Source organism: Neopsephotus bourkii, unplaced genomic scaffold, assembly GCF_033783945.1.
Source record: "Neopsephotus bourkii isolate Nb327-2 ecotype Australia unplaced genomic scaffold, CSIRO-AGI_Nbou_v1 NB_1037, whole genome shotgun sequence".
In the NCBI taxonomy this organism is placed as follows: Eukaryota; Metazoa; Chordata; class Aves; order Psittaciformes; family Psittacidae; genus Neopsephotus; species Neopsephotus bourkii.
The window spans coordinates 263,595-283,607 of NW_026901526.1; the positions used below are offsets into that span (position 1 = coordinate 263,595).

Below are 20,013 nucleotides of genomic sequence, written 5' to 3' on the forward strand. Positions count from 1 at the left end.
GAACAGGTGCCTAATGTCAGTATTTGTGAGAGGAGTTACAACAGTATTTTTTGTAAATTTTCATAACTTTTGAAATATTAGTATTAATAACATTCGGTTAATATAAGAGATGATATTTATTAAGAATCACAGATCATTCCTAAAACTTACCTATGTCACTGAATAATTACAATTATATTTGATTAATCACTGAAACCATGGCATCAATTTACTATGGTTGTTCTAGATGGCTTATACTATATGAGGGCACATATTGTCAAGAAGCCCATAATATCTGCTCTGGAGGGTAGGATCTGTCTGTCTCTGTTTTTTTTTATTTGGGGCTGTTTTAAGTAGGTTGTACATGGAAAGAACCTATAGTTAACCTTAGCTGTTTAGACCATCCCTCTTGTTTTTCTTTTATCCTGCCAGTTCAGAAGCTATGTCCAGTAGGCAGATAAGCAAGGCAGCCTTATCCCTGCCCCTCCCTTGGCCACAGTGTAAGAAATCTGCAACGCCTGTGGCTTTAAAACCACAAGTATATGAAGCTGTGACACAATGACACAATAGTGGTACCTATTTGGAAGAGGGCTTAAAGGAAGGCTTTTGGAAGCCTTCATAGAAAGGCTCAGTGCCAAATGCAGATACTGATTTACACACACCCCCACCCTATCACAAAATCAGTTTGTATTGTGGCAGCATTGAGATGAGATGATTTCAATTGCTGTCCATGAAGGAAAATCCTCTATGTATGTTTTCAGCTGTGTTTAAGTGAATTTTCTGCCCAGTGACTCCCACACACTTGATACTCTGTCTTCCAAAATACAAACGAACAAGACATACAGAAGAAACTAGCACAATAAGCTTTATCAGGCAGCTACTTGCAATAACAGAAAAAGTGCTGCTGAAGCAGAGTAGAAGTTGAAATGCAATATCTGGCATGTCTTTTTCCTTGTGTTCTGTATAACTCATATCTAACCTGGCTGACCCTGGGGGCACACTCATGTGCTTCGCTTTCTTGCTTCTCTGAAAGATAATGGGAGAGGTTTATAGAGCTACATGAAATAGCTGGAAACGTACACTAGTGTTGCCTCTGTCCAAGCTCTGTGCTCTCTGCTTGGCTTCCTCAGAAAGTTATTCATGCACTCATTTGCCATTTGTCCCAGGACAGGACTAAGGAAAAGTTCGAGCCTGCCTCAAGAAGGCCCAGAGCAGTCATCCCAGTTCTCATAAGGCACAGTGCTGAGCACTGGTGTTCTAAGGAGGGTACCTTACTTTCACTCCTGCCATTTTGCTTTTTGGATTTCTGGTGCCTTTGGGTATATTGGTTATCTCTTTGTTGGGGCTACAGTTCTAGAGACAGAAAGAGTAATGGGAGTTGGCCAAGGCTGACCGTGCCACCAGTCCCTGGGGAAGAGAGTCAATGTCCTAAGCAGAATGCTCTGCTCTGATGCAGAAAGTCAGACTAACCAGCTTTGAGGTACATAGCCTTAGCTTAGTGCAAATGGAGTCCCAGTGAATAAAACCACTTTTAAGACAGTGGTGCCTACATGATACTGTGAAATACAGTCCAAAATGCAGGAACTTTTGCAACATTGGTTGTCTTGGAATTTTATCAACCCCTCCACCCCTATTTCCTATTTGTGGTATTTTTCTTGAAGTACCAGTTCCTGTACTTGTGTAATTATGAGCTAATACTGTTTGGGTGTTGTTTTTTTTCCTTTCCAATTACACTTCAGGTCTTCTTGAACTCAAAGAAAAACTTGACACAAGGCCCGTGAGCACCTTCCTGAAGAACGTATAAGAAAGATCTTAGATTTATTTTATTCCTTTAAAAATTTCATTAGTTTAAATTAGTCCTCATATTGCTGAGGCTTATTGCAGTGAAAAGCCTAGGACAGATAATACTTATTCTTTCATTGAGGTTATTTAATTGCTTATTTTAATTTCTCCTTATTCTTCCACTTTGGGTGAGTAAATCAGCACCAAAACATCAATTTGTAAAATCCTAAGTTCTTTGGACTATCCAGATCTAGGGGACACTATATCCCAGTGTATTAGAGTATGTGCCTACTTATGAGTACAGGCCCATTAATACATTATGAGACATATTCCATTGCATTAAGCATACAAAATGGTGACAGTTGTATCATTTATAAAATGTACTTCAAGATAAGTGTCCCAGTATATTTTGCTGTTCTGAACTTTCAGCGTTAAAGTTAGACCATTTGTTAGTGAAACTACAGTACTGTGAAAAGTTGTCTCACAATTTGGCAGTAACCTATTTTTTTCTTTGTGCTTGGTTTTAAACTCCATTCTTGTACTGCTTTTATCATCCACCAATCTACACACACCATTTGTAAATTGTTTCTTTTGCTGCAAAAAGTAATTAGTACTGGGTCTTTTAATTATAAATTTTGAAACTTGTTCTAATTTCCTGTGTCTGATGAAGTCATTCAGGCACGTGCACTGTGCACTCCATATCTGGTAAATGGGGCTTTTATGTTCTAACTCAGTTTAAAATTGTGCTCCCATACTAATCCCAGACTGTTAACAGTGGTTTGTGACTCATGATGGCTTTAGAAGACCATGTGTTTATTATAGATTTGACTTAAAAAAAAATAATTTAAAAGCTTAATTGGCATTTATTTTAATGGAAATTTGTCTCCTGTATAGCTTAGTCAATCTACCCCTGTCTAGTTGTGTGTTTTTCCCTTGCTCTGTCTCTCAACGATGGCAAATGAATGTTTGAACTGGCATGATTTACCTTTTGCAAATGCTTTAAATGTTTCTGATGCTTTCTGTTCTTGACATTATATAAAATTCATTGCATATAAAGATTGTGACACTTTGCAAACAAAGCTGTCATCCCAGTTGCAGGTAAGGAATCTAGCTGAGTGTGTTTGCCAGTTGTGTTGCAGGAAAGTTAGGCTGCAGATCGTAATCTGATCTGTTAGTTTCTGCTATGCAGAAAGGAATTTATGGTAACTTCTCCACATACGTATTGTAAAAGAGTGGCGCAACTGTCTGGATTATATCAAACTGTTCTCATATAACCAACATTGTGTTGACTTTGGCTGTTATTTGTAGTTAATTTTTATGGATGAACCCGTTCTCTTTTGTGGTTCTGTGGCATCACTTGAGGCAGTGTTGTAGACCACTGAAACCTTTAAAGCTTTTTGCCATACTCACAGAGCTCATAGAATATTTTGGGTCAGAAGGCACTTGAAAGAGTGTTAGGAACAGAAAGTCACTACCTCAGGATGAATTAAAGGAGTTATCCTTTGTCAGGAAAGATGCTTGGATCTAGTACAGCCAAGACAGCAGACTTTGTATCTTGGAGTTCCTTAAATGGCAATTGGATCTAACCCTGGGACTAGTAAGACTTTTCGTCTTATGTCTGTGCTATAGCTACTTGGACTATTGGCCTAACCCTTAATTTTTACTCTTCTGACTGTAGAGAGACCTGATATATACTAGCAGCAGATAGGCTGTTCCTGATCTTACACTAGCAGAGTTTCCATTTTTAATATGGTAGTCCTGGACAATGTTTTCAGTTATTTCCTTTCTGCAGGTATGTATCTTAAGTATCTATGCATTCGTGAAGTATAACTTCAACAAAGGAACCACTCTCCTTCCTAATTCCATGTTAATTTAGCTGTTAGGAAAATTGCAAAGAATCTGAAGTGGGTGTTATACTAAAATATATTTCTCCTTGTTTTTCCACAGTTTGGGGATTTGGGTTCCTGGCTGTGACTATCATTAACTTGGCATCTCTTCTGGGATTGATTTTAACTCCCCTATTAAAGAAGTCATATTTTCCCAAGGTTTTAACCTACTTTGTGGGCTTGGCCATTGGTACTCTTTTTTCTAATGCAATTTTCCAGCTCATTCCAGAGGTAAGCAAGGGGAATCATTTGGTTTCCATAGTTTTTAAAGGTATTAATTTTAGAAGCATGATGCAGTGGGGTTCTGTGTGCGGTTGCAGTCTCATTGTTGGTGGGGTTCAATACTATCTCTTTCTGGCTGGGTGAGAAAAGCCATAGAGATCTCTATGTCTAGTTGTACCATGGGAAAGACCAAGGACTATTCTGCCTCTAGGCAGAAAGAGAAATGCATTAGATAAAATTCTAGTGACTCTTAATGGGCTGCAGGGTAGACTCTCCTTGTCTTGCGTTTTACTGCTACATTCTGCATTTAAAGTTCTATTGAATTCAAACACTGTTAACATTTAATCCAAGTTAAAGGAAAAAAAACCCTAAAAAGATCAGTACCTTTCATAATTTCAGCCCCATGGAAACTTATGGTCAGTAGAGAAACAGTCTGTAGTTTAGCAGAGTATATGTGTTTGTGTGGAGTTTGTTTGCTTGTTTTTCTGTAAATGTACTAAGATTACACATTAATTTGCACTGTTTTTTTCTTCACTGTTAGGCATTTGGGTTTGACCCAAAAGTAGATAACTATATTGAGAAAGCAGTTGCGGTGTTTGGTGGATTCTATATTCTGTTCTTTGTGGAAAGGATTCTTAAAGTCATATTGAAGATCTATAACCAGGTAATGAAATGTATCACTAACTGAACAAGCCTTGCTTTAAGTACCTGTCATATTTTGAGGTACCTGATGGTTTTCCATTTTACCTGAGGAATTCGGCCTTACTGTGTATTCTGACATAACTTTTTAAAATCCATATAGATAGAGGAAGCGATCTCACTTTTTTTAGGGAGTTGCAAGCAGAGCTGGGAATAGAATCCAGATGTGACTGTGGTCTGTTGTCACTGACATATGTTTCAGTTGCTGTCAACTGTCAAGTCATTGCTAGCTAAACACGTCAGAAAAAAGTGGAAATACGTAAGAGCTGGAGTGAATAGAATCTGCCCTTGGAGCTCCCCTTTTGCCAGGAGAAGTCAGTCCCTCCCAAACTGGCTGGTATTGAAGATTCTGAAGATTAACTGTCCTGCATTTGTAATAACTGCACCCAAAAAGAAAAGAAAGAATTTGTTGCCCTTTATTTTGGGGAATGGTTGACAAAGGCTGAAAAGTCTATATGACAAGCAGCCACTAACAGCTAGCAAATGTTCGTCACTTGTGTGTTCAGCTTGGGAGGTTCTGCATAATGGTGCAAAAATGAAAAATCCCCACATGTATTCTGATTAGCTGAAAGTAAGAGACACAGTAGGAACTTAGATACATTTGGAGTTCATTTAAATACTTAAATGTTTACTGCTGGCCATTGCTTGGTGCTGAAAGCAAAGCAGTGTGAATATGATGGCCCCCAACTTGCACTTTTTTGTCTCTATATTCTTGTGTTTCTTACTATGCTTTTGTTTTAATTAGCTACCTACTTACTTATTTGTCACCTAGACTGGCCATAATGACTCTGAAAACAGCGGACAGAATCGTTCTCAGGAGAAGACTAATCCACCCAAACCACTGTCATCCAGCAATGGGGGGACTTGTTATGCAAATTCAGCCGTCATAGAGAGCAATGGAAATCTTGGTTTCGACAGCATCAGTGTGGTCTCAGCACAGGTGTGAAAATTATATCTATTTGTTATATCCCTGCCAATTTTATAAGCACATCTGAGGGGAGAGTTAATACAAGTTTTTATTACTTTTGTCAAATTTTTGTACATTTATAGCTTATACCTTGCTTGAGCCCTGTGAATAAAAGTGTGGGGTTTTGGGCAAGCTTACAAAAGCTGAATGATGCATTCAATTTGTAGTCAACAAAAAGAACTAATTAGTATCAGTGTCAGGGTGGGTAGAACAGAGATATATTTAATCAGTTAATTCAGTTAATTTTGATTCTGTTATTGTTTTGCTTAGAAGAGTGATACTGTTTTGCTGGATAAAAGTGATAGTGTGCTTCAGTGTTTCATGATCCATATTGTGTTCCTGACTACGTAAAACTGTAAATGTGAGAACTTGATTCCTATGAATCAATGGTTAATGAGGAAAAGCAATACAGTATGTAACTTCCATGCAGTATATTGTGAACACTGCTTGTGCTACTCCAGTATACTGTGGGATTTACGGGGCTAGTATGTTGAGACAGAAGCCATTCCTCCTGGTGTAAGTTTTATTATTTCAGATTTGTTCTTTTTATTTCTCTGTGTTTGTTTTCATACTACAAACATGACTTCCTTCTGTCTGAGAAGAAAATGGAAGCAGAGAAAGAAAGCTGATGTGCTGCTCTACTCTTTTCCAGAACAGGGAGGAGCAGTACTGTACCTTATTTAAGAAAAATAAAACCACATAGAAACAGTTCTCTCTTGCTAAGGCAGATTTTATCATAGTAGTGATTTCTGGTTTATCACCCATGTTCTCTAGCCAGCAGAGCAGTAAGGAGCAGGAGAAGAAAACAGAGGCAGGCCCTAGCAGCCAGGAGAGAATCTGAGAGTTCTGCATTAACCCTGTAGGCTCCCAGGGCATTTGATGCACACAGTTTAAAGTACCAAAACAGTAGTTGTCGTTTCAGTAGAAATATCATGAATCCAGACGGATACTGGGCATTTTAAAAACTGGGAGAAACATAATTGAAATTTCATGGGCACCAAGAGGGAACTAGTATTATGAGTGTCCCTAAAGTGTATTTTGTATATTTATAAAACAACCCACTCCTATGGAGACAGTTATCTCCAGTGGTATGGGTGGTGTTTTTCCATTCTGTTTACCAGAAGTTTTATCTGGATCTATTCCATTATTACATTTTGGTGAGCCATCTGCTTATGTGCAGCATAAACATAACAAAATCATACCATCTATTATAATAATAAAATGTAACCATATAGCATTTATTTCTAGCAACTAGTTTAGATGGAGTGCTCATGAAATAAAGTATTGTAGGTCACCCCAAGATACTTTTATTTTGACATTGGCTTTAAGAACTTAAAATTCCACAAAGCTTCTTCTCTGCTTATTCTTCTTACATAAAATTCATACTACCCAGTTTTTCTTTCTCTCCATTTCTCCAAAGACAGGGTGAGAATATGTTGTATTAAAACCTCCTGAAAGTAACAGGGTGAAATTCACTCTGGAGCCAAGGCTGGCTGCAAGGAAAGCCCAGTGGGCAGATAGCCCCCTGCTGATAACTGGAGATAGCAACAAAAAGCTATCATTACTTTTCCTCCTCCAGGCAGGTTCAGAGGGGAGGTAAGCTTCAAAGTCATTAGGAGGCAGGGGAAGGCCAATGTGGCTGAGAGGTTTTGGAGCAGGCAGGGTAGTGCCATGAGGGTAGGGCACACATTCAAGTTTACAGGCATCTGGTATTTGTGAAGGAACCATTTGGCTTAAGTGAACATGTCCTAATAGAATTTTTATGTGTCCTTGTAATCTAAAGCTTATTACAGAGGGCAAACACAACATAGCTGGAAATCATCACGTAGGCTTTAAGGAGGGAGTTTGAAGTCTAATTGTACTAAAGTGTATTAATTGTTTTCAGCCATGGGATCCAGCCATATTCTCTCTCTTAATGCCAGAACAGACTGACTGCCAGAGTAAATCTGAATGTTTAATTAGTCACATAATTTCAGATTTCACTTGCAGTAGTAAATGCAACCAGGGAAACCTCTTTCGTACTTACCCCAAATTTTTATCTACCGTGCATTAAAATGATGTGGCTTTACAAGTGAATCTTTAAAGAAGATTTTGTTTCAGAGACAAATTGCTGAAATGTCTGTATCCTTGAGTGCACAGTGTTAGAGTTGTATATCTGAACTTTATGGTGGCCTTTATTTATGCCCTGGAGGCCAGTGTCAGTATTCCTTCTTGGTCCTGTGGGCACTGCCGGAGGATACAGAAGGGCATGTCTCATTCATATCTCAGGGAGTCAGAGGTGCATTACAAATAACAATACTAATCTGATGAGATATCATAGGATAAAGTAAGAGAGTCTCTGTATGATTTCTTAAATTTGGGAACAAAGGATATGGCATTACTTTTAAAGAAAAGATTGTGTTCAGAAGGCAAAAGTACCAAGGATGTCTTTGGTTCACCATAAACTGTGGAGATACAAATAATACAGAACTGCACTAATAATTAATAAAAGTCAGATCTGATAGTCCAGTTGGGCATTACAATGCTCCTTAGCTGGCACCTTGTATGTGATAAAACTACCAAACTACCATGACAAAGTGGGAACAGTCCAGCAGAGATAGACATTGTTAGTTTTTGCCTTGGAATCTTATGTATTTATAGGTTCAGTTTGTCAGTATTCTGCCTGATCTTAAACATTAAGCATATGCATTAATTGTTCATCTACTTCTATTTGACACACAAGCTGTTAAAGTTCAGAAGGTAAACCCAGACAAACAATGTAATTGTACTTTATATAATTTATAGAAATCAATAAGTTATCTGAAATAGATTACAGGCAGGAATTATGATACTTCAAAGCTACACAGTAAACAGCAGACAGCCCTGTATATATTACAGAAGCCTCCCAATAGCTGATTTCCAGTTTTTAAGTGCCAATTGTTTCTGCATTTTGAAAGACTGGATCAACAAAGTGATTTTTAGAACTTAATCAATACTGTTCTCCTAAATTAATTGCAAATACTTAAAAAAGTACATAAATAAAACAGCGCAAACCTCAGCATGTTTGTAGAGTCAGTTCCATTCTTAATGAGTTCAAGTTAATTCTAAATAGCATCTTCTTACTCAATGTTCATTTTTTTCATACGCACATAGAAAGTTCAGCACAGATATTTGTGAATTATTTACTTTAAGAAAAAAACCATTTCTGATCAGAGTTTCGTGTTTGTCACACATGTGCAATGCTGAACTGGCAGCTGTGCAACTGGTACCAGAACATGGCTCTTTTCTTGGTGCTATGGCTAAGCCAGTTATGCCCTTACAGCCCATAGAAAACTGTAGGCACACAACACACATGGTTTCCACAAAAAAAAACATGAATGTGCTTTGATGGGAACAAACAAACACATATGTAGAAGTGGCATTTTTGCACATTTCTAGTATTTGCTCACTGTTTTCATTTTTTCATCGTAATAAAGACTTTTTGTAAAACCACTTGTTTTATGGAGATGCTTGGCATTTCGTGGGGGATTTTTTTTTTGTAATAGAGGGGTTTTATAGAACAAAACCAACTACTAGCTCTCTTTCTCATATATAATAGAAGTTACTAATATACCTTTTCAAAATGCAGTCTGATGGATTGTCCTGGTTTCAGCTGTAACAGTTACTTTTTCTCCTTCCTAGCAGCTGGTGCAATGTTGTGTTTTGGCTTCAGTCTGAGAGCAATGCTGATAACACCAATGTTTTAGTTGTTGCAAAGTAGTGCTTACTTTACATCAAGGAATTTTCAGTCTCTCATGCTCTGCCAGTGAAGACGGGCACAAGAATTCAGGAAAGAGCAGAGACAGGGCATCTGACCTAAACTAGCCAGGGGGATATTTCATATCACAGCACGTCGTGCCCAGTATTTAAACTGGGGGGAGTCACCCAGAAGGGCAGATCGCTGCTTGGGTTGGGCTGGGTATCAGTCAGTGGGTTGTGAGCAATTGCATTGAGCATCACTTGTGTTTATTGGGTTTTTTCCCTTTCCCCTTTTAATTTTATATTCTTTCCCCTTGTTATTTCCCTTATTATTATTATTAGAAGTTTAATATTATACTATGGTAATTAATATTATACTATTAATATTATACTTTAGTAATTGAACTATTCTTATTTCAACCCATGGGGTTTCTATTTTTTTGATTCTCCTCCCCATCCCGCCAGGAGCAGGGGGATGCTAAGGGGGTTGGTGAGTGAATAGCTGTGTGGTGCTGAGTTACCAGCTGGGCTTAAACCATGACAGGGATCATCAGGAATTTTTTAGGGAAGGTTAATTTGTGCTTCCTCCAAAAATGGCAGTTCCTTTTATCTGGGTCATGTTTTTTGTTACTTCATGGCACCGCATGTATAAATTATTTTCACTTTTGGGAGATATGTGCGTATGTATGTGCATTGCAGGTTTGTATTAGCCTGTTGTTCTCATGCTCTGAGCCTTCAGTTTGCACAGTCAGAATTACCCACTTATGTTTTTATTAAACATGAACTTCGTAGAAACTGATTTGAATAACTGGGCATGGCTATCATTGCTGCAGATTAGAAATAAAGTTTATGGAGTATCTGGATGTGTGTCTATATTCACATGTACCTGGCTGTTATTGTGGCAGCTAAGTGTGTGTCTGAGAGCATGATGTACTGGCAGCATGTAACTGGGCCAGGTAGGAAACGGGTTTTAGATAGGAAACACATGCTGTCTGTTACTGTGATCAAATCCTTCTGTCTATACATGCTTAATAAAGGTGGCTTAGGAGGCTGTGAGGAGCTTGGCATTCTCTTAATCTGACAGATACTCCAGAGAGACATTCAGACCACTGTAGTGTGAGCTGTTTTCTGTCTTAGTTGAAGAGCATTTAGATAAAGCTTTGTAGAGAGAAGGGTGATTTGGCCCTGTTTGTTAACTTGTTGAAACAGAAAACATTTACTACTGTTACCTGTGCTTTTTTGCTTCTTGAATCAAGCATTTTGGTCTCCATATGCACTAGTGCTCTATGTTATACTTAGCGTTCACTTAAAGACAGAAGAGTTGCCTTCTTTATTTAGTGTTGTATGTAATTGTTTTTTTTGTGTTATTTTTTTCCAGGAAGAAGCCACCCAAGCCAATTTGTGCAGGTGCCTTAATGGGCGTCCACTATCAAAGATTGGTACCATTGCTTGGATGGTAACACTGAGTGATGCCGTACATAATTTCATAGATGGCTTGGCTATTGGTGCTTCTTTCACTTTGTCTCTGTTTCAAGGGCTTAGTACGTCCATAGCCATCTTGTGTGAAGAGTTTCCTCATGAACTGGGTAAGGAACTTTATTCAACACTTTGTTTACTGTGGAATTCACTGTTATTGGAGGTTGTGCTGGCCAAAATTTGATATTGATTGAAAGTTTAGATATATTATTGGAGAAAATATTAATCAGAAAATTTCAAAGCACCAAAATACACATCTAGCACAGGAAGGTCCCAGGTGCAGATGGGTGGAAGCTGGTATATTAGAGAGGTATTAATTGGCCTGTTCATATATGCTATATACACTGTTGTATACATCGTTTTTCTGAAATCCTTATGGGTAATTCTGTGTTTCTATGCTCTTAGCTCAATTGTACATAGCTGCTTGCTTTAGAATATTTCATTTACCTTAGTTTTGAAGGGAAATCCTCATTATATATTTGGATGAAGAAAAACATCAGGGGTCATAATTTATATACAGATCGTGTCTTCAGACTTCCTTTGAAATGAGAAAATAATCACAATATCATTTTCTGAAGATTTTTTTCTTTCTTTCTTTTAGGGGATTTTGTCATCTTGCTTAACGCAGGAATGAGTACTCGGCAGGCTCTGTTTTTCAATTTTCTGTCTGCATGTTCGTGTTACATTGGGATGGCGTTTGGTATATTAGTAGGCAACAACTTTGCTCCTAACATCATCTTTGCTGTAGCTGGTGGAATGTTCCTGTACATCTCTTTGGCAGATATGGTGAGATTCTTTTTCATTTATTTATTTTTCTGGAAGAAAACAAAGATTTCAGTAGAATTTACATGAGTAAAATTAGGAAATTTTGCTAATTAGTAAAATCAATAAAATTTGTCCCTCTCATACTAGTGTCATCTACTTATAATCATTAAATCATCAATTATATGCTTAATGGAGGCACACAAATAGTTATGCCTATTCATGAAACATGAAAACTTTTCACTTCACAAATAGGGCTGTTCAGATTATTGCTGAAACAGAATTTTAGAGAGAAATGAGCTTTTTATGAATTTGGGCTGCTTTCATCAAAGAGTAAAAAGTGTAGACGTGCTTTGTTTTGGCATTTTGAGGTGGCAAAGTATTTCTCTTTATTATTTTTAAAAGGTTCAATTGTCTATTTAAACCATATTTTGAAAGTAAAGAAAGAAACCCAAGCTAAACCAAGTTAAACAAAATGAAACTAACTAGTTTTGAGTTGAATGAAAGGTGTTGTGTAACCACAGTCAAAGCTTTGGGGTTCTTTAAGTGAAAAACCTGACTTAAATTCTGTTCTGGTTTAAATTAAACAGTGCCAGCCCCAGTTTCTTGGTTCAAACTAAAAGTTGCTAAACTCTATTCACAACAGTCTGTCTATCATTTATTTTTTAAAGTCTGCAAGAAGATCTAAGCCAAAGAAATTGTACTAGGATTCAGATCAGATTTAGACAACTCACAAGTGGTCGGCAGCATTCCAAAATTTACTCTTATGATGACGTATTATGTCAAAATGAGAGAGATCTTTCAAGAATTTTAAGTTTTATAATGCTTAATTCATGGTTGAAAGATCAGATGTATCTGCAAAGATGTTTACAGCTGCCACAGGAGAATACATTTGAGTGTAGAACTGGAAGAGTAAGGCTTGAATTTGAAAAGATTTGAGACCCCAGTTTGGTTCTGTATGTGTCTAGGAACTGTCACATAGTTAAAGCGACTATTTCACTAAATACAATTACAATTTAGGTAATAACATAGAATTTAATAAGTAATAATATTAGAGTTAAATGGACAATTTAGATTTTTTTTTTACAAATTGGCTGTACCTTAATTGCTAAAGGTTTTCATTTAGTTTCACTCCTATTTAATGAATAGAGCTTACTCAATGTAAAACCCGTGGCATAAATTGAGAGTGGGTCAACTTAAGTTTGTTATTAAATCCATCAAAGTAGGTAACATTCTTTTCTTTGTATCTGTTCTGTTCTCTGTTTCTCTCTGTCTCTTTCCCTCTGCCTCAATCTTTCTCTCTTTTTATAGGTTTTTGGATTATATCAGTTACCTATCTGAATCTTTCTTCCCCCTGAAAAGTCTGAAATAGGGTATTCATGTGCTCTATACAGAGATCTGGCTTTACGCTTTCTGTTATGGTTTTCACACACTTCTGATTTGCTTGTCCAGAAGCAGGTAGGATTAACTAGAATGTCATTCCTTCCTTATTTTCTTTCTGCTAATCTTTTTTTTCCTCCAGTATTGGCATAGTCCAGCTTCTGCCAGGAAAATCACTGTGTGCTGAGGCTGTGGCATGTGAGAATGCGTACACTGAGGTGTGTGCACAAATGAGCCTTGCTGTATGGCATGAAGCTGATCTGGTTCGTTGCCTCTTGTGCAAGAGGATTACGGAGCTCTGGAATGATTTCTGGGAAGGTTTGGCCACTTCACACTAGCCTCAGTCTGTTCTTCAAGAATTGCGTTACCTTCAGTGGCTGCTTTTGCCTTGTGAGAGCAAAGAAAGATACAGCTTCTGAGTCACCCAGCCTTAAGGTTTCTAACACTGAAATATACAGTGTTCATTGCATTCTGGCTATATTACTCTCAGCACAACAGAAGAGTTCAAAACTTACTTGAGTATGTTTGTCAAAATCTACTGCAGCTGACTTTATCTTCAGCAAACACATACCCTAAATCACACCATACAGGGGACTTTATCACAAATGCTAATCTGCCATCACCTCCATTTGCTCTCAGATGAAGTATCTTTGTTCATGCAGTTAACAACAGATAGTCATCCTTTGCTATTATGTTGCCATTAAAATGTGTGTCATGGAATGAGGAATCCCTTCATTGCACTGTAATGTAATATTGCATGTGTTATCTCCAGTTTCACAACATTGTTCTTTGTTTCTTGCTTTGCCACTACATCAGCCCAACAGGCCGCCTATTTGTAACAGATTTCTTATTTCTGAGACGTTGTCTCTGTTTTCAAGCTTCACTTCATTTGCTTTTAGATAAAGCAGAAGAATCTTAATCTTCCATTTCCCCGCAAAAGATTTCTCTGTTTATATTAGTGAAGAAACACAGCATTCAGCAATACAAGGGCAGCTGCTCCCAGCAACGTATGGACCAACAATTGGACTCTAGGAGACTGCTGGAATTAAAAAAAGGAAATTTGCATGAGGTGAAATCACAGCACAGAGGAGCAAAACACCATTTCGTTTCAACATCCTTGGTGAAATGTTTTTTCAGGGTAATTAGGGTGACCCAGTCCTGTGACTGCTTTTGTCCTCTGTTAGTTGTAATATTCAGCCTTAAGTAACAATACGGTTCAGTTCTTAATGCTTTAAGTTATGCACGCTACCACGAGGTGGCAATACTTACCTAAAAATATCTGTTTTTTCAGTTCCCAGAGATGAATGATATGCTGCGAGAGAAAGTGACAGGAAGAAAGGTGGATCTGACATTCTTCCTTATTCAGAATGCTGGTTTACTAACAGGGTTTACTGCTATACTGATGATCACCTTGTATGCAGGAAATATTGAGCTGTGATAATGCAAGTGAAAATGGAATCAGTACTGAAGACATCAAGTAAATTACAAATGGAAGACACTTGAAATCCATAAAGGGACATTCTTTTAATCTACTTCGTTTCAAAATGGTGACAAGTCCTGTCCTGTCCCCCTTGTTCCAAATATGGAAATTCTTCTTTAGGACTTGCAGTCAATCCAAATAGTAGAAGTTGTCAACTTCTGTACTTATGCCAAAGAACTGATTCTAATGTTTGTATTTCTACTTAAAATTATCAGATGTACCTGAACTGTCACAGAGAAAGAATGTTACTTGGCCAGTAGAATTATGCAATACTTGCAACTCAAGACCAAATGAAAGCTGAGGTCTTTCAGGGAAGATGCTTATTTAAAAGAAAATAATGGAGTCTCATATCCTTTTTTAACTGTGATGAAGGCAAACAGTTTCAAACTAGTTGATTTTCATTACTCTTTTTTTATAGAATTTGTCTGTGTAGCATCCTCTTTCCCCACCAAAAAGGAATTAATTACAAAAAATCAAACTCTTTCAGAGTAGGTATTAATGAAACTAAGGTTTTTAATTACTAATTAACACTGGAAGGAAAGATACCAGTTACTGCTTTTGATCTTTTCTCTTTAGAAGTGCACTAGGGAATTGTTGATTTATTTTGAGAACCACTTTCCTGAATTAGAGGGAACCTGTGTTAAATTTATGACAATTTATCAACTCCATAATATTTTAGAAATATTGAGTATTTTTAAAAATATTCAAGCATTTTGTATTTTATAAAAAATGTTTTCTACTGAAGTTCCACAAATATCCCTTTTAAAAATGAATATTTTAGGCTAAAGTTTTTAAAGATTGTTAGTTTTACACAGTGAAATTTAGAAAAAAACTTGCCAAAATCAACATTCCAGCAAGCTTTTTTGTAATTTGAATAATTTCCTTGTGTGCAGTTGGGTGAAAGTAAGTGATACTGAAATATACAAACGCTGATCACAGTCTGTTGCATGTGAGCTTTCTGAAAATTATGCTTATATGTATGAGTTCTTCTGAAATAAACAATTCAGCTACTCTGGTGTTGTAAGATGTGTGCAAGGAAATTAACAAAAAAATATATTGCGTTTCAGTTACCACTAAGCATTAAAGGAAGTGCCATTATTCCCTTGTAAGTTACTTTTTTCATTGATTTTTAGGCATTTTACAACTTCAGAGAAGGTACTGTTGTTTCTTGACATATTTCCTGACAGTAGGAAGTGATAAATCTTTTATTTTTATTCTAGTATTAAAATATTTTTTCTATCAGGTAAAAGACTTATTTTAATATTTTGTTTGAATATCATCTGTAATTACATTTGAAAAAATAACTTCTCCAGGTGTCTGGTTTGAAAAGCTTTAAGTTAAACTGCACAGGAGTTGTAACTGATACTTAATTTAAAATATGCTATAATGCTAAATGTAATTACAGTAGTCTGGTACTTGCTGTATGGAAAAAGCATTTATTAGTCACTTTATGCCCTCTAAATTTCAGTGAAGAAGAAACTTCTTCACTAAAGAAAGTTTCACTGAAGCTTCCAGCTACTCCACATTCTTTCCTTTAATTCTTTCTTTTGTTAGATTCCTTGGTTATAAGCTGTTTGTAAATGCTACTCTTGTAGATAACAAGAATGTAACTATGACTGTTCATTGACTTTTAAAAACAATTTAATGATAATATGCCTGCATGATACTTTTTACCTTAAAATCCAAACATTTGCAAGGGAGACTTGATTTTTGTTATCGCCCTAAGGAGATAAAAACTGAACACAACAAGTCATTGAAATAACCTACTTTCAGATCACAGAGCAGACTAGAGATGAAACAAAGTATGATTTTTCAAGGTAGTGTGCTAGTCACAAACCAAATTGCCTTTTCTGCTAGTGGAATATTTAGTAGGTAAGAAAGCTTTTTGATTTCTCTCAAACTGGTTTGTCTATATAATCTTTGTTATTATGTTTGTCCAGTACACATACAATAAATCTATTCCAATTCTAGGGCTACCAGTGATTTCCTAGATTTTGCTGATACATCCAAGAAGAAGCAAGGGCAAACCCTCAAAATAATTGTTGGTTTGTGACAAATAAGATTGCAGTAAGTTACTCTGTAAAAGTTTGGAGATAGTTGAAAGATTTTCATATTCTTTTTCATGCTAATATCATCTGTAACAGTGTTCATCTTACATTCTGCCATCTCTTCAGCCTTCTTTTCAACATTTGTTCAAATTCTCTGTATAATGTAATTTCAGAGGCCTCTTATATGTTTTTGTATTTGTTATTTCCTTAGAGCAAATTATCTGACATCTAGTTTAGGCATTATCTAAGATACACTTGGGAAGATATTCTGTGTTAGCAGTACTGTCATAGGTAGAATACTGTTGTTAGTAGATCAGTGTTGTAAAGTTTCCTCTTTTTTTCATTATTGTGTTTCATGACCCAAGACACACTTCAGTAAATTTCACTTGAGGTGGGGGGGAAAAGAACCACCACAAACCACCACACCTATAACAGACACTAAAGAAGGAAGAACAATTTATTTTGGAGCTAAAGTATAAAGAGCAGCAACATTGACAAGGGATAAACCCTAGGTCCCTTGAAGAAGGTCTATGGGGAAACCTGTCAAAAATATGAAACATAATTACTGTGTATAATTTCAGAAAAATGAATTGAAAAATTAAAGTGGTACTTAAAGTTTAGGGTTATTTCTTTTGACATTTCAATGGGTTCTTCACTGAATAAGGATTTAAAATATTAAACTAAAAATTTGGTCTTAACCATAACTGGCTAAATTAAATATCAGCCCCATTCTAATAGCAGCCTGGAACTCATTGTATTCTTCTGTATGCCCAATCATTGGCCCTACTGCTCCATCAAGTTTTGCAGCCTGCCTGAAGCTTTGTGTTGCCTTAGTTAAAAGAGCTGCAAAACCTGATCTACATAGTTCAAAGATGCCTTAAACATGCGTGAATTACATTCAGTTATGCTGATGATGGCAGTGGAAACATCTTTTATTTGATACACACAGAGAATCAGTTGTGTGTGCTAATTTCTGTGTTGCAATTAAGTTTTTAAGAAACCACTGGTTTTACCTGTAACAGGTCTTAGATGACAATTTTTCTACTCCATGCAGTTCTAATCAAGTCATTTATGGAGGCAAACAGTGTTAAGCCGTATTTTAACTTCTATGAACATGTAACTTGTTGTGAAATGTAGAACATGGATTGAACACACTTCCTTTAACTCTAGACAAAAATGCTAATCAGTAGAATTCAAGAAATCTTTCAGATCCCTTGAAACTTAAAATGTTTGTGGGATTATTTTTCTTTTTTCTCAAGTGAGAAACATTGTAAGAACAACAATATATAACAGAAGACACAGAGTCTCTCTGTCCTCTCTAAGGTTATGGGAGCTAGTCAGCTGTAACTGATTTCCTGAGTATGTTGCAGCACCTTTGGGTGCTTGAGCTTTCAGTCTATATGAAAGGTGCAAAAAACACAGATGCTGTGAGTCCATTTCCAAAAAGATCAAAATTGTTCAGGATTCATTGATGGAAGTTTGACTAAAGAAAAATAAGATATCTCTATAAATGCATGTTTTATTTCAGAAATCAAAAATACTTATGGAAAGGGCACTAATTTTGATTATCCTTCTGCAGGCAGTTACTCTGTACAGATTGGTAAGTGCCAGCAAACCATTTCATGTATGCCTGTGCACCAAATTCACATTGTAGCTCTTGACTTTTATTTTAGTATAATATCTCAAGGTTTCCAGGAATGCTGTAGCTTACATATCTGCACTTAAAATACTTGATGTACAAGTTCTCTTTCTAAGATTTGAGAAGAAACTCTTCTCCTTGTCTTGCAGTTCAATTCAAAAGGTACAGGTGTGACAAGCTGACAGAGGTTGCTAAAATGAAAACTAGACAGAAAGCCACAAGTCTGCTAGCAGTACATATAATGCACTTGTCAAAGATAAGGTTACAGGGTATTTTTAGGGCTTAGTCCCTACTACATTTCTTTCATACCTGATAAATTGTGAGTTGTTTTTTCATTTTTATTTGGCTTTTGAAGAAGAATGTACTTACATGTTTTGTAGTCCTTATTATGATCATGCTTTCTTCTAATCAAGAAAACCATCCACAATTTCTGTACCTTGTTCCTTTTTAAAGTTAAGTGCTACAGCATGAAAGGTTTGAGGTAAAAATTGGAGATACTGAATGGCATAGGAAGTGAACTGCAGGGGAGATGTAGTTTGAATTTATTGATAACACGTAAATTTAGGAGGTAGCGTAGTTCTCCATAATGTAGCTATTAACTGCTGCTCTGGGTGAAAGCATTATGAAAGATTCATAGGACCCATATTTGATTTCCTTTAGAGAGTTAGCACTTCCTAACTCTAATGAGAAAAAACTTCAAGTAAGGATTGTTGCATTCTTCAAGGTAGAAGACAAAATAAAAAAAAGCAGTTATTGGCAACTACAGTATCCAAATAGGGACCTGGATATCTGTACCAGACTCAAAAAGGAGTTCTGTCTTATGATTGTTGTTTGCAGTCTTTGTATTGTGCCAAAACACTTTGAGAGAATCATTGATGCAGGTAAGTAATAGCATCTATGATAGTGACATGGCAGGATGCATAGTGCTCAATATTCCACCTGCTCTTTCCTCTTCCTCTAGAAATTAAGGAAACTGGTGGGTTGGCATATTTTGGGAGGGGACTTTTTTTTTTGGTATCTCTGTTCTGTACAAGAAAATCAAGAGAATGTGCCTAAAAACACATTAAGAGCACTGCTGAGTGCTGTGCTGATGAAATTAATGAAAATGAAAGTACTCTAAGAAGTAACTATACAGGCCACGAACAAGGAATGAATATAAAGTAAAACTGAAAAATGCTTGTTTTCTTATCAAGCTGCTTAATAAAACTCTCGGAGAACTGCTTCTTTAGACCAAACTCCAGATCAAAAGAATTTGGAGAACATTTTATCTGAACTTCTAATTCCTGTTTTGTTTCTCTGAACCACAAACAAAGCTTTTGTGTCTGAAAGTCTTCCACAGGTGGGAAGAGCCTTTCAATTATTTCATCCTGTTTACTTCTAGTCCAATACTCTTTTTCCTTACCTGGACTGCCTCCATGGATAGTTGTTAATTTCCTCCTGATTACTAGCCATCTTGCTCCATCTTTTAACTTGCAATCTTAGGTTGTGTTAGTGGAAATGGTAATTATTTAACTTAATGTTGAAAAAGCAACCCACCCTCACTGATGTACTGCCCTTGTTGCTGTGCTTATTTGGATTCTTCCATGAGTTTTAAATGTAGACTATTTCTATTGTGATTGTTGCTATGAAATCAAATGCATGTTAATTTATTGCATTGATTTCAGATTGAACTGCATAGTTCTCATGTACTTATTTCAAATCTAGATCCCAAATTATCCTTCCTGTAAAAGGGGCTCTGTGTGAATAGCATAGCTTCTACAGATAAGAAAAGTAAAAAAGCACATCCAGAAGGCGGCAAGAAACAAGAGTTAGGAGCAGTTAGTTAGCCGCCTGTCTTTGTTAGCTATCCTTTAGACCACTTGAGAAGATTGATGACATCCCAACAGATAGCGTCATCAGGAGCTCTCCTTGGTTCTTTATTGCCCTCTTCTAAAAAAAAAAAATTGGTTACAATCTGTCTTTTTCTGTAGCTTTTG

The 20,013-nt window shown here is 36.6% G+C and overlaps 1 protein-coding gene across 5 annotated transcripts in view; it reads left to right on the forward strand.

The window, feature by feature from the left end:
* The window catches only part of SLC39A8 (solute carrier family 39 member 8), a 61,461-nt gene extending 46,656 nt beyond the window's left edge, over nucleotides 1-14,805 (forward strand). For 4 of the 5 annotated variants that reach the window (XM_061360908.1, XM_061360906.1, XM_061360907.1 and 1 more), the window contains 6 exons: nucleotides 3,709-3,878; nucleotides 4,411-4,533; nucleotides 5,341-5,508; nucleotides 10,631-10,838; nucleotides 11,330-11,514; nucleotides 14,162-14,805. In XM_061360908.1, the coding sequence (XP_061216892.1) occupies nucleotides 3,709-3,878; nucleotides 4,411-4,533; nucleotides 5,341-5,508; nucleotides 10,631-10,838; nucleotides 11,330-11,514; nucleotides 14,162-14,308 (1,001 nt within the window). In that variant the 3' untranslated portion in view covers nucleotides 14,309-14,805. Of the gene's footprint in view, nucleotides 1-3,708; nucleotides 3,879-4,410; nucleotides 4,534-5,340; nucleotides 5,509-10,630; nucleotides 10,839-11,329; nucleotides 11,515-12,801; nucleotides 12,949-14,161 lie in introns of all 5 variants that reach the window. The other variant, XR_009726610.1, reaches the window with a different exon arrangement.
* Nucleotides 14,806-20,013: the final 5,208 nt, after the last annotated feature.